We start from the raw sequence: 25,457 nt of genomic DNA on the forward strand, positions 1-25,457 counted from the left end.
TCTGGATAACTTGATACTCAACACATGAAACAACTGTAATGAGGACATAAGTTGCCACTGTAAGTACAACCAATCTGGGAGATGTTCCAAGACCTCAGGAAGAAACCAGTACATACTCTGCCACATAATAAAAGCTTGATGGTATCTGTAAAAATTTGGGAAATTTACCCCACCCTCCACAATTGGTTTTTGCAAAGATACTAGAGCTATTCTAGCAGTTTTACCAGCTAAATAAAGTTAGTGATAATTCTATTTAGTTTCTTATAGAAGGACCCCTGAAAATAAACTGGCAACATACCCATTTGGTAGCAAACCATAGGCAATATCATCATCTTGACAGTTTGTACTCTCCCCCACCAAGAAAGATGTAATGGGTTCCAATGCTCACAGATTTCTTTGACTTTCAGCAATAAAGATTTTTCATTTACTGTCATTGTGTCTTCCAGAGTTTTTTGTATCATGATGCCTAAATATTTTATCCCCTCTTCCTTCCAAAGGAATGGGAATGACTCAAATAATCCTTTTGTACAATGTACATTTAGCGGCAGAACCAATGATTTACTCCAATTTATTTTATAACCAGAAAATTTACTGAATCGTTCAATCAATTCCAGTAAATGCGGAATGATAGATTCAGGATTCTTCAAATGAAGCAAGATATCATCTGCATACGCAGAGACCTTATATTCCCAACCTGCATAAGGAATACCCTGTATCTCCTCTGCCTGTTGAAAAGCCAATAACAAGGGTTCCAAAACAATATCAAATAGCAGAGGAGATAATGGACATCCTTGCCTAACTCACCTCTCCAGAAGGAAGCGTTCTGAAAAAGTATTATCCTATATAATAAAACTCTAGCCGCCCATGTGCACTCTACCTGCGTGTTCCATTTTCCCTGTTCCGTGAGATGTAAGTCTGTGGTGGCAGGAGTGCGCATGCACGGGTCCCCAGCCTTACAGCACCTAACTACACTTGCCGGCAGGACTGGCCACCAGCGCTGGACTCCCTGCTCTGGTAAAAGTAAGTTCTTCGCCTTGCCGTCCCCCCTTCCCTTTCAGCGGTCCCGACTCCAAAACCTGCCGACTCCAGCAGCGTCTGCATCACTCTACACAAGCTGCTTCGGGGCCGTAGAAGCAGCGTGTGTACAGTGCTGCAGACGCTGCTGGAGTCGGCAGGTTTGGAGTCGGGACCGCAGAAAGGGAAGGGGGGGCGGCAGCAAGGGACTACGAGAGCCGACAGACTTCTAGCACCCGTTAATGTAACGGGCTAAAATACTAGTTAATATATAATCTGGCAGAAGGGGAGCTATACAAGGTTTGGATCATTTGTATAAATCCAGATCCTATACCAAACCAATCCATTGCTTGATACATGAAAGTCCACTCCACTCGATCAAAGGCCTTCTCTCCATCCAAAGAGACACAGAAAGCCAGATCATTCATTGTTTTTGATAAATTTAGCATATGAAATGCCAATCTAGTATTATTTGAAGAGTGCCTCTGAGCAACAAAACCCTTTTGGTGCATACCGATCATATAAGGGAGAGCCTAGGCTAACCTTAGAGCCAGTAACTTAGCCAGGAATTTTCCATCCACATTTATTAAAGAAATAGGCCTGTAATTTGAGACCAACATAGGATCTCTATTTGGCTTCGGCAAAACAATAGTTAAAGATTCAGCCATAGTACCTGAAATACAACCTTTAGTCAGTCGCAATTGATATAATTTTAAAAGATGAGGCAAAAGTGTATTTTGAAATGATTTGAAAAACTCCACCATAAATATATCACCACCTGGAGCGTATCCAGCTCCAAGGGACTTCAACGCTGTCTGAAGCTCTTGTAGTGAGATAGGTGCATCTAGATTTCTTTTTATATGCTCGGGAACTAGGTCCTGAATTAACTTTAAAAATTCTAAACCTTCCATTTCTTTATCAGAATAAAGCTCGGAAGAACATAAAGCTTTATTAAATTTCAAAAATTGCTTTAAAATATCTCCAATTTGAGAATGAGTATTACTCTCTTCTCTCAGCCCCTAAAACAGGAGAGTCCTGCTACTTGACCTCTAAAGGATGCCACTGCCATTCCTTTGTCAAGGGCCTCCTGCAGGAATGCCAGTATGGACAAGATGGGGCTGCCTGGATCTAACTTTGTTGTACTAGCGCTGAAACATTTCCCATGCTTTAGCATATGTTGAAAAAGTCATCGGCTTTTTGGCTCTAAGTAGAATAGCAATGGCTACTTCTGAGTATCCTTTTTGGACTAGTGTTGCACGATCAAGAATCATACCATAAGAACAAAGTGTTGTGGATCTTCTAGGGCAATCACCCCTGCGAGATAAGTTTGGATGCACTTGGAATCTGAGATTTCACTCCTTTTGTAGTCATACGAGATCCACATACCACAGGCGCCTGGGCCAATCTCGAACTACAAGAACTACTGTTCTCATGTGATGAGCTATGTGGCAGATCACTTGGCCTATCATGGGCCAAGAAGGAAAACGGACAACCAGTGGCGTACCTAGGGTATGTGGCACCCGGGGCCCATCATTTTTTGACACCCCCCCATGTAAAAAAATATTTTTTGTAATGACCATGAAACGGAATAAATGGTCAGAATAGAAACAGGCAGTGAAAATTTTCTTATATTCCAAACATAACATAACATAAATTATGTCTGAATTGTCATGACATCAGAAGTACATATGGAGTAGTTGCAGGTGATGCTTGGGACAGTTCTGATTGTGTTAGTTCGGTTTTATGTGTTTTTTGAATAGAAGGGTTTTTATTTCTTTTTGAAGGTTTTGCAGTATGTGGTCGATGTCAATTGGTTGTAGGGTTGGGGGTCGAGTGTTGCAGCTCGAATGGCTAGGAGGTTGTCGAACAGTTTTTTTCTTTTGACGTTTTTGGTTGGAGGGTGTGTGAATGGTGCGTGAGTTCTCCTATGTCTGTTTGAAGTGGATTGAATTATTTAGCTGAAGAAATTAGTTACCCCCTCATCCCACACACATTAATTCTCTTCCATTTTTGTTCCCATTATAAAAAACACTGATAAGTTCCCAGAAAAAAAATACATTAAAATAAGAAGTGAAAACAAAGGCTCCTACAGATGAGAACATAACATAAGAATAGCCTAACTGGGTCAGACCAATGGTCCATCATGCCCAGTAGCCCATTCTCATGGTAGCCAATCCAGGATACTAATACCTGGTCAAAACCCAAAGAGTAGCAACATTCCATGCTACCGATCCAGGGCAAGCAGACACTTCCCCCATGTCTTAATAACAGATTATGGACTTTTCCTCCAGGAATTTGTCCAAATCTTTCTTAAAACCAGCTACACTATCTGCTTTTACCATAACTTCTGGCCACTTCATTTTTAAGTTTAGATCTTTCCTTTCAAACAGAGACCTTGCTAGATGTCAAATACAGCACAAGGTAACTTCACATGGATTTAGCTGTGCAGGAAATGTGAATCTCCTCATACACCCACCATAAAGTGCAAAAATGTGCAAAGGTCTGTTTTTTTCTTTCGATCACTACATAGCCTAATGCCACACAAGCAGCGCTGTTACAAACATATTCTGTAGGCCAATGCTAAGGATAACAAAGTTTCCTTCCTTGGACCAGAAGGAGATACTGATAAACCACTGGAAGAGATCCCAACACAACACCCAATGACCCACTCAGTGTGTGAACCAGTTGAGTGGAGTGGACTAACTGGGGGGTGGAAATGGGCCCGGAGTTTGCTCAGCAGAATTTCCCAGACCACCTCTTCCTCTCAACACATTGACACGCTGCCACCACCACCACTAGAAACACCTCACTGGGTAGGCCAGCTATGCTATAAACTTTATAAAACACATTATTATATTTTCTTATAAAGCACATATTTTAACTGAACTCTCTGACATCCTCAGCCTTTCCATTCACAAAAATAGAAAGAAGAAAAGTTCCCATTTCCTGCTGTTTCATGTCCCCGGCCTATACAATATTTTTTTTCTGCAGACCCTTCAAAAGTCTGACCAAATCCTCGTTTCACTTGCATTATAAAGTACTGAGGATGCCATCTCTCCCCAATCCCAGGTCCTAAAGTCTAAGACAGTAGCGCAAACTAATGCTGCCAGATTCAGGGAAAAAAATTTCGATTCGATTCAGCCTATTGAATTGGTTTTTCAATTCGATTTTCCTGCCCAGTTGGGTGTCCCATCCCCTTGTAGGCCTGTCCCCCCCCTTGTAGGCCTGTCCCCCCTTGAAGGCCTGTCCCCCCCTTGAAGGCCTGCACCCCCCCCCGAAGTCCTGCACCCCCCTGAAGGCCTGCACCCCCCTGAAGGCCTGTCCCACCCCCTTGTAGGCCTGCCCACCCCCTTGTAGACCTGTCCCCCCTTGTAGACCTGTCCCCCTTTGAAGGCCTGCCTGCCCCCCCCTTGAAGGCCTGTCCCTCCCCCTTGAAGGTCTGCACCCCCCCCCCGAAGGCCTGTCCCCTCCCCCTTGAAGGCCTGCCTGCCTGTCACCCCCCTCCCCCTTGAATGCCTGCCTGCCTGCCCACCCGCCCCACCCCGAAGGACCGCTCGCCCCCCTGGCCTCCCCGCACCACCTATGAAGCAGCACTACCTATGCTCCCGGCCTTGCCGTTCAGTCCCCACCACCACCCCTGAAGGACCGCTCACCCCACTGACCTTCCTGCACCACCTATGAAGCAGGAAGGTCCTGCTTCAGGATCGCGACATCAGCTATCCCTGCGCTGCTTAGGCGCTGCTTCCTGCGCCGCGTTCCCGCCCCTCCTCTGACATCAGAGGAGGGGCGGGACCGCGGCGCAGGAAGCAGCGCCCAAGCAGCTCAGGGATAGCTGACCTCGCGATCCTGCTGCTTGCTGCTTCACAGGTGGTGCAGGAAGGTCAGTGGGGCGAGCGGTCCTTCGGGGGTGTGGGGGGACTGAACGGCAAGGCCGGGAGCACCCCTTAAGGGCTGGCACCCGGGGCAGACCGCCCCTCCCGCCCCCCCCTTGGTACACCACTGCGGACAACAGTCTGGTCTCTGGCCATGGTTGAACCATGGTATCTAAGCCCTGCACTTCCAGGCTCATATGTACGACTGAAGAACCAATCCGCCTTCTTGTTCTTTGCTGTCTCCAAGAGGTTGAACGTCAAACAACCCCCATCTTCTCATAATGGCCTGAAATGCTTTCAAAAACAACATCCATTTTCCTGGGTCTAATGTCTGTCTGCTGAGGTAATCTGCTTGAACATTGTCCACTCTGGCCACATGTGCCGCAGAGATTGCCTGCAGGTGTAATTCTGCCCAAAAGAACAATGCCTTTGCTTCCTGTTGGAGCAGAGCGGTCCTGGTGGCTCCCTGCCTGTTGACATAAGCCACCACAGTGGCATTGTCAGAGAAGACTCTGACCATCTTGCCTTCCAGCAATGACTGCAGTTTGAGCAGCACCATTCAAACTGCTCGGAGTTCCAGTCTGTTGATAGACCACATCCAATGAGATGGAGTCCATTGGCCTTGTACTAGGTGACTACTGTAATGAGCCCCCCAGCCAAACAAGCTGGCATCTGTTAAGGTGACCCATGAATTGATCCGAAGCAGGATCCTCTTCACCGAAGGCTGTGGACAGCGCCACCAGATCATGCTGTGCTTGGCTGCCACTGTCCAGGGGAGTAGAACTTACAGGGAGTCCTTCTGAGGCGACCAGTGAGACAGCAATGCATCTTGGAGGAGGCACATGTGCACCTTTGCCCAGAGCACCACATTTATTGTGGCCAATATCGACTCAAGGACTTGAAGGTAATGCCATGCTGTAGTCTCAGGCTTGGTCAACAGGTCTGTAATCTGACCATGAAGCTTCTGTTTGCATGCTTCTGGAAAGACTTGGCTTTTTGCTGTGTTAAATACGACTTCCCAGATATTTTAGGGACTTTGCCGGAACCAGATGGTTTTTTCAGAAATTCAGAATACAAAGGAGGAGTCAGAATACAAAGGAGAAAAATCCACCTTGCAAAACGACGCACAAACAGAAAGAAAGGGCAAATGAGATGACAAATCAGTCCAAAAAGGTAATGCTTATTGCATCAATCCCAACAAGGATTCAAGTTTCGACAATATAAAAATTGTCTTACTTAGGGGACAAAACAACAAAATAAAAACAATTAAAAGAACCCATATATAGGAATATATAATTGCACATTAAAAATATTTTTAATCAATGAAAGAATGCTTCTAAAAACTTAGCGTGTAAAAAAACAAAAGGTGTGCATAAATTGTGACTCAAATGAGTAAAAAGAGAGCAAAAGTAGACCAAAAAATAAATAAAAAGATACAAAAACAAATAATTAATTAAGCTGATTCATTAAGTGTCAATAAGGTAAGACAATATTAATAAACTGCTTAAAACAAACCTAAAGTGAAGTCAACCATTAAGTATTAGTAAGGAGAGACATACCAGCTGTTTTTAAGTAGTGCAAAGCAATCATGAACTGTTAAATAAAATTATTGCCAGAAAGCAAAATAACTTAATATAAGGGTATCATAATGATATAAACTGTAATGAAAAGATGATGCAAGCGAGGCAGAGACGATGAACTAACATTAAACAGTGAAAGTGTTTATTTAGTAGTATGTCCCCTGTGGAAGACAATTTTTATATTGTCGAAACGTGGATCCTTGTTGAGATTGATGCAAAAAATGTTCTCTTTTAGGACTGATTTGTCATCTCATTTGCCCCTTCTTTCTGTGTGTCTTTCAGAAATTCACAATCCATCCCAGACTCTACAGTGTCTCCACAACTGTCGCTTCCACCCATTCTCCTGGTCAAGAAGGTGTTCTGATTAGCCAATCGTTTAATTTCAGGAGCAGTCACCACCACCATAACCTTGGTGAACATGTGGAGCGCTGTTGCTAGCTCAAAGGGAAGCACTGAGAACTGGTAGTGATTTTCCAGCACATGGAATCTGAGAAATTTCCTGTGTTCCAGGAAATGAGGATGTGAAGGTAAGCTTCCATCAAATCTAAGGCAGCTAGAAACTGTCCTGGCTGCACTGCTGCAATTACTGACCAAATGGTTTCCATCCAAAACCGAGGTACTCTCAGGGCCACGCTGACATATTTCAGATCCAGAATGGGATGCCACTCCTCTGATCCTTTCTTTGGCATGACAAATTATACGGAATATCTGCTGGAGCCCGAGTCGTCTGGAGGAACTGGTTCTATAGCTTGGATATGTAGCAATCTTTGGATCCCTCTTTGCTTTCTCTGGTCGACCTGCTGGAGAATCCACAAACCAGTCGGAGGGAGGGTGTGCAAACTCTGTCTTTTAACCCACTCTGATAACGTTCAGCAGCCAGAGACTCCAGTGGAATATTGATGAGAGCCGCTCTCTAGCAAAGATTTGGGCTGGTGATCTTGTACACTAGAAACATAGAATATGACAGCAGAAAAGGGCCATCGGCCCAACATGTCTGTCCACTCGAAGAACCCTCCCCCCTAAGCACTTCCTCGAAGTGAACCCACATGTTTATCCCTTTTTTTTTTTTTAAATCGAACACGTTACTGGCCTCAACTACCTGAAGTGGAAGATCATTCCAACGATCAACCACCCTTTCGGTGAAGAAATACTTCCTAATGTCACCGTGAAATCTCCCACCCTTGATTTTTAACGGATGCCCTCTTATTGCCTTTGGTCCTGTAAGGAAAAAGATATCTTCTTCCACCTCAATACGGCCGGTAACATATTTAAACGGCTCTATCATGTCTCCCCTCTCTCTGCGTTCCTCAAGAGAGTACAGCTGCAACTTACCTAGACGGTCTTCATATGGGAGATCCTTGAGTCCTGAGAACATCCTAGTGGCCGTTCGCTGAACCGACTGCATTCTCAGTACATCCTTTTGATAATGTGGCCTCCAAACTTGAACACAATATTCCAGATGAGGTCTCATCATGGACATGTACAGTGGCATTACAACTTCAGGCTTTCGGCTGACAAAACTTCTTCGGATGCAACCCAGCATTTGTCTAGCCTTGGATGAAGCTTTCTCCACCTGATTGGCAGTCTTCATATCTTCACTAATGATTACTCCTAGGTTCCGTTCTGCCACAGTTCTTGTTAAGGTCTCATCATTCAGGGTGTAAGTTCTGCATGGGTTTCCACTGCCAAGGTGCATAACCTTACACTTTTTGGCATTAAACTCAGTTGCCAAGTTGTGGACCATTGTTCCAGTAAAAGTAGGTCCTGCGTCAGTGTCGGGCATGGTGCCCTTGCCCACTATGTTGCACAGTTTAGCATCATCGGCAAATAATGCAATTTTACCTCGAAGTCCCTTAGGCAAGTCTCGTACAAAGATATTAAATAGGACTGGACCCAAGACCGAGCCCTGCGGCACTCTGCTGGTCACTTCCGACGTTTCGGTGGGAGTACCATTTACCATCACCCTTTGAAGTCTGCCACTGAGCCAGTCTTTAACCCATGCAGTCAATGTTTCTCCTAGTCCCAACGAACTCATCTGGTTTCAACACAGCAGCAAAGAGGGGCCATTCTAACTCTGTCCTCTAGTGCCAAGTCACTTGAGAAAGCACCCCAGGCTCTGAGGGAATTGTGTTTTCTTTCATCTCTAACTGCTGCTCTTCCTGAGGATTCTATCAGCTGGTTTCAACACAGCAGCAGAGGGGCCACTCTAACGCTGTCCTCTAGTGCCAAGTCACTTGAGAAAAAGCACACCAGGTTCTGAGGGAACTGTGTTTTCTTTCGTCTCTCCCAACTGCTGCTCTTCCTGGGGATTCTATCAGCTGGTTCAACACAGCTTTCCCTGCCCTTATATAACCTGTATATCTTGTATAGCCTGCTTATTTAACTTGTACAAACTTCATGTACAGCATGTCATAGATTGTTATAAACCGCACCTATAGCCTGTTAAAACATGCACAGACTGCATCTATAGCCTGTTACCGCATGTAAAACCACATGTATAGCCAATATATATAGCCAGTCACCGCATGTACAATCTGTTACCGCATGTATAGCCTGTACTGCATGTATAGCCAGCTACTGCATGTTTAGCCTGCCACCGCATGTATAGCCTGTACTGCCCATCACTGTTTACCGCATGTATAGCCTGCTACCGCATATAGCCTGCTTCCGCATATACAGACTAGCTACCGCATATACACACTAGTTACCACCGTTCCCCAGCTAAGCACCACCTCTGTTCCTATCTTACTAATTAACAATTGCTAAGCTCCACCTCAGTCTGTATCTCACTATTAGCAATTGTTAAGATCCACCCCTGTTTGTATCTCACTAGAAACAACTAGATGCATATTCTCCTTCAGTTCTTAGTCCTTCTCCCGTTTCACTCAGTCCTTACCTATACTCAATTCTCCTCCCTCCTGCCTAGCAAGCTCTGCCCCAACCCCTCTCATTAGTTCTCCTTGATCCCACAATGAAGCCACCTTCCTGGCTCCTCCTTCTTCTTCTCTGCTCTTTCACCAACACTTCCCACTGCCAAAAACCTCTCCCCCCCAACCTTCGCGACTCCACAAACTCCAACAACATCTGCCCTGGTCTCAGAATCCCCACACTAGTACGCACTAGAACCCACCCTTTCAAAAAACACCGAGGAGTCAATCACACCTCTTTAAAGCCTGTTCCTCCAGCCAGCCTACCCAACCTTACCTCCGACTCTCTCACGCCAGTCCCAACACTCTACTGTAACGCCAGATCAGTACGCAATAAGACCCAAATACTAAAAGACCTACTCATAGACTTCGATCCAGGTTTCTTGTGCATCACAGAATCATGGATTGAAAAATGAACTCTGTCTCCCTGGCTACTATGGCCTCTTCTCACCTAGAATCAACCGGAAAGGAGGAGGCCTGGCTCTGCTTTACAAATCATTCTTCGATGTCCAGCTCCTTGAAAAGGGCAGAAATACCTCTTTAGAATTTATGTTAGCTTCAGTCAACAATGAACTTCATCCCGACCCATTAGGTATCCTGTTGTGGAAGATTATTCCAGCGGTCAACCACCCTTTCGGTGAAGAAATATTTTCTGGTGTCATGAAATTTCCCAGTCATGAAATTACCTAGTCAAAGAAGCTGATCAGATTGGACTGGCAGAACCTTTCCTTTGTAAATCCATGCTGGTGGGGATCCCTCAGTCTCTTGTCGTTCAGGATCGTATCTAATTTGTGTTTAATCAACTTTTCCATAAGCTTACACACATCCCTTTTTGTGGAGCAGATGTTTGCTGTTTTCCAGTCAAATGGGACTTTTCCCGTGTTTAGGGAAAGATTGAAGAGCACAGTTAACGGCTCCGCCAGGACCTCTCTCAATTCTCTAAGCATTCTGGGGTGCAGTTTATCCAGTCCCATGACTTTGTTCACTTTGAGCCTTGTTAATTCTTGGTATACGCTGCTGGTGGTAAATTCAAAATTCCGGAACGGGTCTTCTGAACTATCCCTTGTCTGCAGCTGTGGACCGGATTCCAGTGCCTCACAGGTAAAGACTGAGCAGAAGTAATTCATTTAGTAGTTCGGCTTTATCAGAGTCCGATTCTACATAGTTACTGTCGGATTTCCTCAGGCGCACTATCCCGTCTGTGTTCCTTTTTCTGTTGCTAACATACCTGAAAAAGGATTTATCCCCCTTTTTAATATCCTTAGTTTAGCATCTCTGACTGCTGTTTTAACAGTTCTAGATTTCACCAGATAGGCTTCTTTAGCTTCCAGTCGCTGTGATTGCTTGTAGGATACAAATGCTTTTTTCTTCTGTTTTACGAGTTCCGAGATCTCCACAGAGAACCACTGGGGTTCCTTATTTCTCCGTTGTTTACTCATTGTTTTAATATAGAGGTTGGTTGCTTCCTGTAGGGTAGATTTCAGAGCTGCCCACAGTACCTCCACACTATCTGTTGTGTCCTGGTTTTTCAGTGCCTCATAGACAAAATCTCCCATGCTCTTGAAGTTTGTGCCCTTAAAGTTAAGGACCTTTGTGGATGTGTTTGACCTAGTGAAACCCTTTCTGAGGTGAAACCACACCATGTTGTGGTCACTGGAGGCCAACGCATCACCTACCGAAATCTCTGTGACACTATCTCCATTGGTGAGTATTAGGTCCAAAATTAGCTGATCCCTAGTGGGCACCAATATCTTCTGTTTGAATCGCGCTCCCCTTATGGAGGTTAGTAGCTTTCTTTTTTTTAATTTATTTATATTTTTTACAAATCGTTAAACAACAATTTAGTGGAAATTAACAATTGAAATAAGAAACAAAAGGTAAATTATAAAATAATTCCACATGTATGACTAATGGTTAGTAGCTTTCTGCTGCTGCTGGTTGTAGTGGAAAGTTTGTTCCAATCTGCATCAGGCATATGAAATCCCCCAACAGTACAGTGTCTCCACGCAGATTGATGGTCTCAATGTCTATGATTAATTCTTTGTCTATGTCATCCTTTTGTATTGGTCTGTATACAACACCAAGATACCGGCATTTGTCATTTCCCCTGGCTAGGTTCACCCAGGTTCACCCCAGGTTCAGAGGGATTCCCTGGTATATTTGACTCCTGTGATTCTAGTAACTTTGATGTCCTCTTTGATGTATAGTGCTACCCCTCCTCCAGTTTTGCCTTCTCTGTCTCTGCCATAAGATCATCGAGGTCCTCTAAAAGGAAGCCTGTTTAGCATTGCTTTAGAGGTCAAATAACCTGTTCATTGTCTGATCCAAAGTATATGATATTCATTCCCACCAGTACAAGTTGAGGCAGGGGATCAGAGTCCGTCAGGCTCTGGCTTCTTAGTCTAGAATGAGGTGCATGCTACAAAGGAAGCCATGGCTGCAGCCTTAACCCTAAGGCCAAAGCCTCAAACTGCTTCCAGAGGACCATATTCACTCTGTGGGTCCTGTGGATCTTTTAAAACCACCCCTTCTTGCCACTGATTGGCTGTCTGGACACAAGAGCAGGGGGGCAGAATATATATTTGGCATCCACCTTAGTGGAATCTGTAAACTTTTGGTCTTTTAACAAATATAGGACTATCAAGGATTGTACAAGGCGTGGTGTGGGTTATGCTTCAAATGTACGAAATGGATGATCAGAGCTATAACAGTGTAGGTTCTTTATTATTATACTGTTGTATAGTCATCAATAAACTGTTAAAACATAAAACCACTCCTCCTTCGCTGGGTAGGGAAGTTTGTTTGGTCACCTGGGCTACCACAGAGTCCAACTTTGGCACAGGAATCATTTGTTGGAATCCCTTATCCATGGGATACAGTTTAGTCATGGTTTTAACCTCCCTTAGGGATCCTTCAGGGTTCTCCCAGGGTTCAGTGATTAGGACCCTCATGTCTGGGGTACCATAGGAAAGAGTTGGACTGAGCTCAGAACCTGCTCAGAATACTGAAAAGAAGGGGTTTTTAGAGGGTCTATTTTCAGTTCTTGGAGGGGACTCTAATGATTTCTATTAGGGCTGAGGATTTAAACAGTAGGCAGACTGAGGGATCTTCTCCCTTATCTACAACCGATAACTCCTGGTCCTTTGAATGCTTCACCTATCCTCAATTTGGGATAGTAAAGGGATCAAATTCAACCCTTCGTCCTCCAAGTTAGATCAGAGAGACACTTCATGCTCACCTGCAAAAGGATGACCTGAAAGGGGCAGTAGAGATTAGGGAGGAGAAGAAGGAACTGAAAAGCTATGATTGACATGCATGGATAACCCTTCGGTTCAGCATAACATTCCTACTGCACTAGAAAACTTCATTTGTTATATTTCTATTTTATACAAAATAATCAGATTTGATGGATTACAAAACACAAATAATATTCATAAGGGAGAATTTGAACTCCCTGCATTAAATATTCCCTTAATTGAATAAACATTCAATAATGAAAGACAAAAGTCTAGCAGTTAAAGCATTACAACCAAAGAGCTATAATTCATCCACATCCTCCTCAGTTCAGAGAAAAGTATGGGTAAAATTGTCCACAGGACCGCAGTACCATCATTCAAAAGGCCTTGCCTGACAACGCGTTTAAATAATCAATATATTGATTGGGTAAAACAGATTCCAACCTGTAAAGAATCAAGTCTTCTCCACGATTGACAGAGCTAACTGTAACCCAGCAATGTGACAGTAATCCCATCTGTGTCTTCCACCTTTCTCTCCTCTCTTCTACCTTCCAAAGTATTTAGATCAATGCTGTCTTGTTAAAATGTTTATTTTATTTTTATTTTTCCTCTAACTCTACTTTTCACTTCTCTATTACCCTCCAGGTACTTTAGTTAGATTGTGAGCCTTCGGGACAGTAAGGGAATTTTCCAAGTACCTTTCTTATTTCTAATCTTAATGTATATTTTCTGTAAACCGCTTAGAACCTAACGGATGTAGCGGTATATAAGAAATAAATTACATTACATTACATTACATTCTCCATCCTTAGCTGGAAGCATTTAGAGCAAGGGTGTCAAACTGCAATCCTAGATAGCCACAAACTAGACAGTCAGGTTTTCAGGATATCCATAAAGAATATGCATGATATACGTTTGAATGCATTGCTTCCATCAAATGCAAATATGAGACCGATTTGCCGCCCTCAGAATTAAAGTTTGACTGCCCTGGTTTAGAGATTTTAAAAAAATAACCTTCCCTGCTTTGAGAGCATGAATTGTCTTCATTTCCAATGCTCAGACAGCTGCTTAGAGGAGTCTATGGTTATATAAAGAGGAGGACAATCACAACCTGAGAAGTCAGAAGAGCCAGTATTTGTTCAACTATGAAACTTGTCTTCAGCTGACTAACTAAAGACCTAATAAGTTAATCAGTTTTTTGGCCCTTAATATAAAAAAGCAGTAATGAGTAAGCTGGATGTCCTAACTTCTGCATGTGCTGTATTCAGTTTATTTTAAATTGCCAAATAAATAGTAACTTTTCATTAAAAACTATGTCAGCTTCTATTCACCTAGAGATGAATTGATACATAGAATTGCTTAGGTACCTCTCAGCAAAGTGTATCTGAGTTTGTGGCCCACCTTGTAGTACCGTGCAGTGTCTGGGACAGCTCCGTACTCTTGGGTTAAGACATTCTTCACAGAATTGGCTTTGTTATTCTCGATGTTAATAGCTCCAATGAGAAGATTGTTTGAGATGTTGTCCAGGTGGCCACGGAACTTTAGCCAGGGTCCAGCAGCAGATATATGGTCAGTTGTGCACTTGCCTTTTACCTGTAACAGTGAAAGAACAGGTACATTTATTTCAGATCAATTTCACAGAAACAAATTGAAAATGCTGGTTTTGTATTTCTTAAAAAAAAAAAAATCATTAAATGCCATGGTTTTCCCCCACCAAAAAAAAGCACAAGAAAAAGAAAAGTAGGGGTTAGACCCAGAAATAGTACTTCAGGGAAGATTAGGTTCTTACCTCAAAAATATTCTTTCTAGTAGAAAGGCACATGAGTCTTAAACCAATGGGTTATTCTCCTTTACTCACGAATTTGTAGAAGGCATCATCTATACCTTATTCTCTCAGCTCTGCCTCCCGCATCTCTGGGCTGTGTCCCATTTCCTCAGTTCATATCAAAGCAGTTGACAATTCCTATAAGAGGAGAAATAAGGAGGTGGGATGGGGGTACTCCCCATCCAAAACATTTCTGCTCTAATCTGCACAAGTTGAAGACAACAAGTCAATGCCAATGTAATAATAAATGAAAACAAGATGAAAGTGCAACCAGCACTAACACTTACGTCTCCAGTCTCTCGCTTTTCTCATTGAAAAAGAGAGATAAATCATAAGTGTTTGAGGCTTTTACAGTTAAGATAGAGCTTACAGGAATGGGGCAGGGACAGGGCAAAACTCACAGGGATGGGGAAAAGTTTGTCCCAAAGTTATTCTCTACTTCAGATCAGCAGGAGGAGTCCATGAACAGCAGAAACTATATATACCTACGCAGATGATATTTTCATTTTATTAGAAGTTCTAAACTTCAACTGTGGGCTTTGTCTATTCAAATCAAACTGAACACTACCAAAACCAAATTGCTTTGGATTGGGCCAAAATTAGGAAACCTCCCTTCCTCTGTTACATTAAAAACAGGTATCACATTACATATGGATTTTTCATCTAGAGTCCTGGGTGTCATTTTGGACTCATCACTTACATTTCATGAACAGATTCCTTGACAAAAGTGTTTTTTTAGTCTGCGCATGTTGAGGAAGGTCAGATCACTATTCCATCAAGAACATTTCTCAGTATTGGTACGATCCACTGTGCTTTCTCAGCTAGATTATTGTAACTCAGTTTATCTGGGCATTAAGCACTCTAAAACGACTTCAGTTAATACAGAATACTGCAGCTAAACTCATTTTTGGGAAACAAAAGTATGATCATGTTTCCCCTTTGTTGATAAAGCTTCACTGGCTCCCAGTTCGCTTTAGGATCCAGTTTAAATGCAGATGCATAATCTTCAAGCTTCTCTATTTGATCCTTTTGTCCCCTTATGTTGGAATAACCTTAGATTTTGCCATTTGAGAAACACACAGATATAAGTTAGCCTTCCCTTCCTTTAAGGGAGTTAAATCTGCTGGGAAGCTCAGTCGATCTTTTGTTTTCAAGTTTGTAGAGATCTGGAATGAACTTCCTGACTCCATTAGGCTTTTAGGCCAGCTGCAATTATTTCGTAAATTCCTGAAAACTTTTTTGTTCTCGCAATTTTTAAATGGTTTAACTACAGCCTCAACGAAATGATAATATTATAGTTATTTTTCTTATGCACTTTAGTTTTTAATTAGTTCTTCTGGGGGTGTGGCTTGGACATGTAACAAGATGGTCGGGTAAAGCAATAGCTCCGTGAAGACAGGCTGTAATTACAGAAGATAAGCTACAAATATGAGTTTTTGGAAGTTAAAAGTGTCAAATCCATCTGATTATGGCATCCAGCAAGCAAAATAAAAACGATTTGGTTGGAGGAGGAACTGGGTCAGGTAGTAACAAAAGATCAAAGCCAGAACTGGCAACTCCGTCCAAAGTCCATTGCCAACGGAGAAAAAAGGAAATCCTGATATAATAACTGAACTTCAACAAATTAAGGCTATTGTTTTAGAGAGTGGTTATTGATGAAGTTGCTTGTCTTACTAAGAGAATGGACCTGGTTGATAATAAGCTAAATCTTCTGGAGAAATGGGCAGATCAAGTGGACACAGAATTATTGCAAAGTAAAGTAGACAGGAAGGAAATGGAATCGGTAAAGAGAGATCTTGAAGACTGTCTTAACCGCGAAAGAAAGGAATAATTTAAGAATTATTGGACTGCCAGAAGGGGTAGAGAAGAGCGACCCAATATCTTTTCTTGAACGGTTCCTGCCAAAAATATTACCGATTAAATCAAAAATCCCGTTGGAGATCGAGAGAGCGCACAGGATTCCTGTGCAAAGAACAATCAAAAAGTACCCAGGACATGAATTTTTAAACTGCTACGATACCAACATGTAATAGAAATTTGTCAGCTAGCAAAGGAAAATAAAAACATTAAATGTCAGGACTCACGAATCCATATAGTGCCTGACTTTGTTAAGGCTACAGCAATGAAAAGGAAGCAAATGTTGGATCTACGTCCACAATTGAGAGCACTGGGTGCTAGATTTGGCTTGATGTACCCTGCGGTAATGAGGGTCACACATGCTAACAAAACTTTAAATTTTGTTGAGCCAAGGAAACTGCAGGAATATTTGGAGCAATGCGAGCAACCTATATCTTCATAATACCCTCATTAGAGCTTGTATTTTTTTATTCATCTTAAAGTACACCGTGAACTATTTAGTTATATTAGAAATTTGAGTTGTGTGGAATAGTTGAGGAATGCAAGAGAGGGAAATTGACAGTGTTAATGGAATGACTGCTTCATTTGAAACTTGACAATATTTCAATCCTGGCATGAGCATAAGCGATATGAAACAAATGCAGGAACGACTTGGTTAAATGTGATGGAAGATTTAACAAAGATCTTTGTGATCCATGCTTCTTTCCTTAAGCATGTTATGGAGAGACATGCTCTGTTTTAGTGGACGAAGACTCTGACATAGTGAATTTCTTATAAAGTGGGGATTTGGATTGGTTAAGTAACAGTTAACTATGTTGAGCCTGTTAATTTTTGAATGGCAAGTAGTTCTACTTCTGAATGATCTTGGATTGGCTTAAAAGGTGTGCAAATACGAGTCGGTGACTGGATTGGCTGGATTGAGTGATTGGAGAAACAGACTGGACTGGGAATCTTAATTCAACTGAAGCCCGAAGACTGAAGAATCATTTTTAATGTTCTGAAAGCTGATGGGAAAGGATTTATAAAGGGAGTTCTAAAGAGTGGAATGAATATATGGTGGAGTGGATGAAATTATAAAGATTTATTAAATCGTCTGCTGTAGGGTGAATTGAATTTAAGTCAAGAAGGGAAGAGGCCTGAAAGGCTTGTACTATGAATAGTGAATTTAGTTCTTGAACAAAAACTTTTTTTCATTGTAAAAATATTGAATGTAGCTATGCCCGGGTTCATTTTGTAAACATATTGTGAGATGTGTTTAGAAAGTTGACTAAAGAGCTGCCATCTGCTCGCATATAGTTCTCGGTCATATCAGAAGAATGTTGTAGTTTAAATCCCGTGCACTGTCATGACCTTTTAACCCCAGCAGTGCTGCGTCGTATTCTTGTATGCTGAAGTTGTATGCGCTGATTTGGATATGATACCACAATTACTTTGGTTTAAATATTAATCTATTTACTTTTGATATTTTGCTTATGTAATATATGTTTGGATCTATATAGTAATGGATGAATTTGATATAAATTTCATTCTATTTAATTAATTGATTGATTAAATGTATTGAAAGATTTCCCTTTAAATTAGAATACAAAGCTTCACAGAGGGAAGATTTCTAAGGCAAAAGGTTAATTATTAATTTTGATCTTTGAATACAAATTTCATCATAACATTTACATATATATAATCTGTTGGAAGGTTAATTGTTTGAATAGATATTAATGAGCATATGTAAAGCTAATTAATGAATTCTATACAGAAAAGTAAAATTGACATAGAATGAATATTATTAATTTTCAGAGGGATATATTAAAATACATAATTTTAATAAATTAAAGGTTTTCTCAGATAAAATATTGGAGAAGAGTAAGAACTAATACATGAGAAGAAATAAAATGGATTAAAATCTTAAAAACTTAAAATATTACTTAAGATTTAGATTAATTTTGAAGGAATTATATAAATAATTTATTAGAAGATTATAGATATAAATTGATATTGATTCATATTGTAAAATGAGATTAATAGATTATGTAAGATATTTTATGTTCAGAAAATGATATTTACTTATTTATTATCTTCATTGAAAGTTGATCAATATCAATTGGATGAGTTTGTATGTCAATTCGTCAGATTTCTTTATGATTCAGATCTAAAATTGGATAGCTTATTATAGAAGCTAATTAAGTATATTATAATAGCTTATAAGGAGTTTTTTTCTGTACTTGATCTCAAATTTGCATTTACAAGTTTTCGTAATTAATTGGAGAGGGTTGGGAGAGGAGGGGGGTTTGTAAGGGTGGGTTTGGGGGGGAGTGGGATTGGGAAAATGATTATTTATTAAACACTAATTATAAGTTGATTTATAGGAAGACAAGTTTTAGTTTCATTTAATGGATTTTAAGATATTTTCTTTAAATGTTAATGGTCTTAACCATCCGATAAAATGGAAAAAAACACTGTTATTTTTAAAACAACAAAATGCGGATATCTGTTACATCCAAGAGACACATCTGTCAGATATAGAATCTAAAAAACTGGAAGGAGGCTGGGTCAAACATTGTTTTTTCTCCACGGCTGTTGGTAAAAAGGCTGGTGTTGCAATTTTAGTGAATAGAAAATGCACTGCTTTGTTTAAATTAAAGGCTTCAGATCCTTTAGGAAGATGGGTACATGTGGAAATGAGCATGGGGAATACTACAATGGCGCTTTTTAATGTATATGCCCCTAATTCGAACCAAAATGAATATTTTAAGACTCTGCAACAACTGATACTCCCACTGACTGCCTGTAATTTAGTGGTGGCTGGGAATTTCAATGCTGTCATGGATCCTTTGGTGGATAAAAATCCCAGTAAAATCATGAAATCATTAGGATTAGATAATTTTGCACAGTCTTGTGATTTGAAAGATATTTGGCGTTTACTTCATTTTAATGGTCGGGAATTTTCTTTTTGCTCCCATGTTCATAAATCCTTTTCAAGAATAGATTATATTTTTGTTTCAAATCAATTAGTACAACAGGTAACACAAGCCGCCATAGATACAATCATTTTGTCGGACCATGGAGGGGTGTGGATTGAACTCAAAATTGTAGATCAAGATAATAGCAAACCTGTATGGAGATTTGATAATACATTGCTTGCAGATCCAACATTTTGTGAAGATTTTCAATTAAAAATGAAAGATTATTTCCAACTTAATACCACAGAAGAAATCTCTATGGAAACCTTATGGGATGCTTTTAAAGCAACCATAAGAGGTCAATCCTCCCAATTAGAGGCAAAGGGAGAGCCAGGGATGAGCGTATCTTGAGGACTAGCGAGTGGCTACAGGGATGGTGCCAGGATATGAACTTCGGATTCCTGAACCATGGAGAGGCACTACAAGGACTTCAGGGACCAGACGGATTCCATCTGACCAGTAGAGGTAAGTACGTCTTCGGACACTGACAAGCCCGCCTGCTTCGCAGTGCTTTAAACTAGGTAAGTTGGGGGAGGGTACCCACTCACATACCAGTGCAGTAAGGAACTATCCTGATGAGGTGAGTCGAAACTCCGAGGTAAGTACCCACACTGCAAACAGTTCTCTAGGGGTCACACCAACTCAGGTAGAAAAAGTATCAAAGGGACTTAGCAAACATAAGGTGTGGAAGGCTATGTATGTTAATGCACACAGTTTAGGCAATAAAATTCTGGAATTGGAGACTGAAATAAGGAATGCTGAACTAGACGTGGTGGCGATATCTGAAACTTGGTTAACGGACTCTCATGGGTGGGATATGGCTATACCGGGTTATAACCTACTACGTCGGGACAGAGTGGGCAGGTCAGGTGGTGGGGTAGCACTATACATTAAAGAGGACATCAAAACCACCAGGATCACAGATGTCAAGTACACCGGGGAATCCCTCTCGGTAAACCTGGCAAGAGGCAGAGAAAAGTGACTGTATCTTGGTGTAGTATATAGACCTCCAAGACAACTGGATGAAATGGTCGCAGACTTAATTGAAGACACTGAGAATATCACTCTACGGGGGGACACTGTTCTACTAGGGGACTTCAATATGCCTGATGCAGACTGGAACACACTTTCAGCGACAACCAGCACTAGCAGGAGGCTATTAAACTCCATAAAGGGAGCACGCCTCAAATAAATGGTAATGGAGCCTACTAGGGCCCAGGCGATCCTCGACCTGGTACTCACCAATGGGGAAAGTGTCTCAGAGATCTCGGTAGGAGATCCGCTAGCCTCCAGCGACCACAACATGGTATGGTTCAGCCTGAAGATAGGCTTCCCCAGATCAAGCACAAAAACAAAGGTACTTAATTTCCGAGGCACTGACTTCGCACGCATGGGAGATTTCATCCATCGGACACTGCAGGACCAAGCTGAGACAGGTAATGTGGAAACTATGTGGTCAACCCTGAAATCAGCCATACATGAAGCAACTGACCGCTACGTAAAATCAGTACATAAACAGCTAAGAAACAATAAACCCTAATGGTTCACCGCAGAGATCTCGTACCTTGTTAAGGAGAAGAAAAAAGCATTTCTTTCCTACAAATGTACGGAGACAAGAGAAGCTAACATAGAATATAGGACCAGGTCTACAGCGGTCAAAACAGCAGTTAGGGAGGCCAAACTTCGTGTGGAAGAAACTCTAGCAAAAAACATTAAGAAGGGGGACAAATCCTTCTTCAGGTATATTAGTGATAGGAAAAAGAACACAGACGGGATAGTACACCTTAGCAAACCAGACGGGAATTATGTGGAAGTAGATTCCGATAAAGCCGAACTACTGAATGAATACTTCTGCTCAGTCTTCATATGCGAGGCACCAGGACACGGTCCTCAGTTAAGGGCTAATACAAGTGCAGAAGACCCATTTCAGAATTTTGAGTTCACGTTGAGGTGACGTTTACAGCGAACTGACTAGACTCAAGGTGAACAAAGCCATGGGACCGGACAATCTGCACCCAAGAGTGCTCAAAGAGTTGTGTGATGTCCTGGCGGAACCGCTAGCCGTGCTCTTCAATTTCTCCCTAAGTACGAGGATAGTACCCTTGGACTGGAAAACAGCCAATGTCATTCCTCTGCACAAAAAGGGTTGCAGGGCAGAGGATGCGAATTACATACCGGTGAGTCTCACATCAATAGTGTGTAAACTCATGGAAACATTAATTAAACGAAAATTAGACACAATCTTGAATGAGGGGAATCTACGGGATCCCAGTCAACATGGATTCACCAAGGGTAGGTCCTGCCAATCCAATTTCATCAGCTTTTTTGACTGGGTGACAAGGAAGCTGGACTTGGGAGAGTCTATGGACGTAGTGTACCTGGACTTCAGTAAAGCTTTTGACAGCGTCCCACACCGCAGGCTGTTGAGAAAGATGAAATCGATGGGGTTAGGAGAGACACTAACTGCATGGGTCCATGATTGGCTAAGTGGAAGACTTCAAAGGGTGGTGGTTAACGGTACCTTCTCTAAAACATCGGAGGTGACCAGCGGAGTACCGCAGGGCCCAGTCCTGGGTCCACTCCTTTTCAACATATTCATAGGGGCTTCAGGGTAAAATAACATTATTCGCCGATGACGCCAAACTATGTAACATAGTAAGTGAATGCAATTTGCAGGATAGTATGGCACAGGACCTGCTTACATTGGAAAGATGGTCCTCGACCTGGCAGCTGGGCTTCAACGCTAAGAAATGTAAGGTTATGCACCTCGGAAGCAGTAATCCTTGCAGAACTTACACCTTGAATGGAGAAACTTTAACTAGGACTTCAGCAGAACGAGATTTAGGAGTAATCATCAATGCAGACATGAAAACTGCCAATCAAGTAGAGAAGGCTTCATCTAAGGCAAGGCAGATGATGGGATGTATCAATAGAAGTTTTGTCAGCAGGAAGCCTGAAGTCATAATGCCATTGTACAGAACCATGGTGAGACCTCATCTGGAATACTGGAGGCCACATTACCGTAAAGATGTGCTCCGAGTCGAATCGGTTCAGCAGATGGCCACCAGGATGATCTCGGGCCTCAAGGGTCTCTCGTACGAAGAGAGACTAAACAAATTGCAGCTTTACACTCTAGAGGAACGTAGGGAGAGGGGAGACATGACTGAGACATTTAAATACATCACAGGACGTATCGAGGTGGAAGATGATATCTTCTTTCTCAAAGGACCCTCGGCCACAAGAGGGCATCCGCTCAAACTCAGGGGCGGGAAATTTCACGGCGACATCAGGAAGTATTTCTTCACAGAAAGAGTGGTTGACCATTGGAATAAGCTTCCAGTGCAGGTGATCGAGGCCAGCAGCGTGCTGGACTTTAAGAATAAATGGGATGCCTATGTGAGATCCCTACGAGGATCGATCTGAAGAATTGGTCACTAGATATAGACTTAAGAGGATGGGTCAGTAGAGTGGGTAGACTTGATGGGCTATAGCCCTTTTCTGCCGTCATCTTTCTATGTTTCTAAATTATCTCTTTTTTGGCTTATCTTAAGAAACAGGTCAAAAGACAATTTTCCAATTTGGAGCAAGAAATTAAACTTTTGGAGTCAAAATTAATTGACAAATGGGAGTATTCTATGTTACAGGACCTTTTAAAAGCTAAAGGTAAATACAATGAGATTTCATCTAAATTGGTAAGGAAAGATTTATTTTCTCAATAAGTTTTGTATTATGGAAACTCAAACAAGGCTGGAAGAGTATTGGCAAACTATCTTAAAGTGAAAAAAAGGAAGATAAGAATGGTGATACTTATACTCAAGTTGAACCTATTTTAAAACAATTTTAAAATTTTATAAATCTCTTTATTCTTCTGAGCCTTATTTAGATAAAGGAAAAGATGGTTTAGAGTTTTTGAAATTATTAGAGGGACCTAAAATTCCTGAACATATAAAAAGAAGTTTAGAAGAGCCTATATCGCTAAAAGAATTACAAACAGCTTTGAAGTCCCTTAGAGTTGGATTCGCTCCAGGTGGTGATGGTTTTACGGTAGTTTTATAAATTTATATCAGACTCAAATAAATAAGGGTTGTATCACAGGCACTATGGCAGAATTTTTAACTATAGTTTTGCCAAAGCCAAATAAAGATCCCATTTTGGTTTCAAATTACAGGCCTATTTCTTTAATCAATGTAGATGGTAAACTTTTAGCTAAGACATTGGCTTTACGCTTGGCTAAAGCTCTCCCTTTTATTATAGGTATGCTGCTCAGACATTCCTCTAGTAATATTAGATTGGCTTTTCATATGTTATATTTAACAAAAGCCATGAAAGATCCAGCCTTTTCTGTGTCCTTGAATGCAGAGAAGGCCTTTGACTGAGTAGAATGGACCTTCATGTATCAAGCAATGGAATGGTTTGGTATAGGTTCAGGATTTATACAAATGATTCAAACGTTGTATAGCTCCCCTGTTGCTAGGTTATACATTAATAATAATTTTTCAGAACGCTTTAATTTGCAGAGGGGGGTTAGACAAGGCTGTCCCCTATCTCCTTTACTTTTTGATATTGTTTTGGAACCCTTGTTATTAGCTATTCAACAACTGAGGGAGATACAGGGTATTCCTTATTCAGATCGAGAATATGAAGTATCTGCATATGCAGATGATATTCTGCTTCATTTGAGAAATCCAGAAACAACCATTCCATATTTACTTGATTTGATTGTGAAATTTGGAAAATTTTCAGGATATAAGATAAATTGGAGTAAATCAGAAGTTCTTCCACTAAATGTACACAAAAGGTTTATTTGATTCATTTTCTTTTGTATGGAAGGAAGATGGACTAAAATATTTAGGAACTTGGATAAAAAATACACTGGATGGTACAATGAAAGTAAATGTAAAATCTTTATTACAGAAGGTAACAGAAATGTGTGAGCAATGGAATCCTCTACATTAATCCTGGTGGGGGAGAGTACAAACTGTTAAAATGATGATCTTACCTGTGGTTTATTACCAAATGGGAATAATACCAGTTTTTTCCAGGGTTTTTTTTTTTACAAAAAGTTAAATAGTATTCTAACAAAATTTATTTGGCTGGCTAAAATTGCTAGAATTGCTTTAGTGTCTTTACAAAAGCCAATTACGGAGGGAGGGGTAAATTTTCCTAATTTTTATAGGTATCATCAAGCCTATATTATGCGCCAAGGTATGTATTGGGTCCTCCCAGAGCCAATTGAAAATATCCATGATTGGATATGGTTGGAATGGTGACTCATGTTTCCTCTGCGACTTTGCCATGTTCTTAGTATCAAAATGCCTAGGTTATATAAAGAAAATAGAATATTAGTTGATACATGGAAAACTTTAAGATATGTAAATAGTCTAACTCCTATTCCAATACATAAATCAAACGATTTGACTAAACTCCAAGATTCAAATTGGTGGTTTTAAAATCATCTGGAAGCATTGGATGATGGCAGGCATACGTACATTGGAAGATGTATTATCTAATGGTAAGCTATTTGAGTTTTCACAGTTGCAACATAAATTTGGTCTTAGTAAATCACAAAGTTTTAGATCAGGGGTGTCCAACCTGTTGCCTGGGGGGCCGCATGTGGCCCTATGAAGTATTTTGTGTGGCCCCGGTCGAGGGTGATGCAGTGTTTTCCTCTGCTGCCCCCGGGTGTTTACTGTCTTGCCATCTCCCTCCTCTGTCTTGCCGCAGCATTTGCGCGGCACCAGAAAAAAAATTTTCTGCCAATGTGGCCCAGGGAAGCCAAAAGGTTGGACACCCCTGTTTTAGATAGTTGCAATTGAAGCAGGCCAATCAGGCGGGGTTCCCTGAATGGAGAAATCTCTCTCTTTTTTTTTTTTCAAATTCTTTATTCATTTTTCCATCTTACAGCAAGTGTACAATATAACATCATATTAAATTTTTACATATCACTTGAAATTCATTCAATTATAATTTTACATACATAAATTTATTCCTTCCCCACCCACACTTCCCACATATAATTTAATTCAAAATATCATACACATATTAACTTTCTACCCACCCCCTCCCCCTACATATAAATGTACTTTCATTGGAAAATGATGTCTATTCATTACAATAATTTGTTAATGGCCCCCAAATCTTTTTAAAATTATTATTATTCCCTTTTTGTATGGCAATTGATCTTTCCAT

General features: G+C 41.2%; 1 protein-coding gene across 2 annotated transcripts in view; it reads right to left on the minus strand.

The window, feature by feature from the left end:
* ACO2 (aconitase 2) overlaps positions 1 to 25,457 on the minus strand; it is a 183,014-nt gene that overhangs the window by 21,176 nt on the left and 136,381 nt on the right. For both annotated transcript variants that reach the window (XM_033929388.1, XM_033929389.1), the window contains exon 15: positions 14,031 to 14,222. In XM_033929388.1, coding sequence (XP_033785279.1) covers positions 14,031 to 14,222 — 192 coding nt within the window. The remainder of the gene's footprint in view (positions 1 to 14,030; positions 14,223 to 25,457) is intronic.

The sequence above is a fragment of the Geotrypetes seraphini genome, chromosome 2, assembly GCF_902459505.1.
Source record: "Geotrypetes seraphini chromosome 2, aGeoSer1.1, whole genome shotgun sequence".
Lineage (NCBI taxonomy): Eukaryota > Metazoa > Chordata > Amphibia > Gymnophiona > Dermophiidae > Geotrypetes > Geotrypetes seraphini.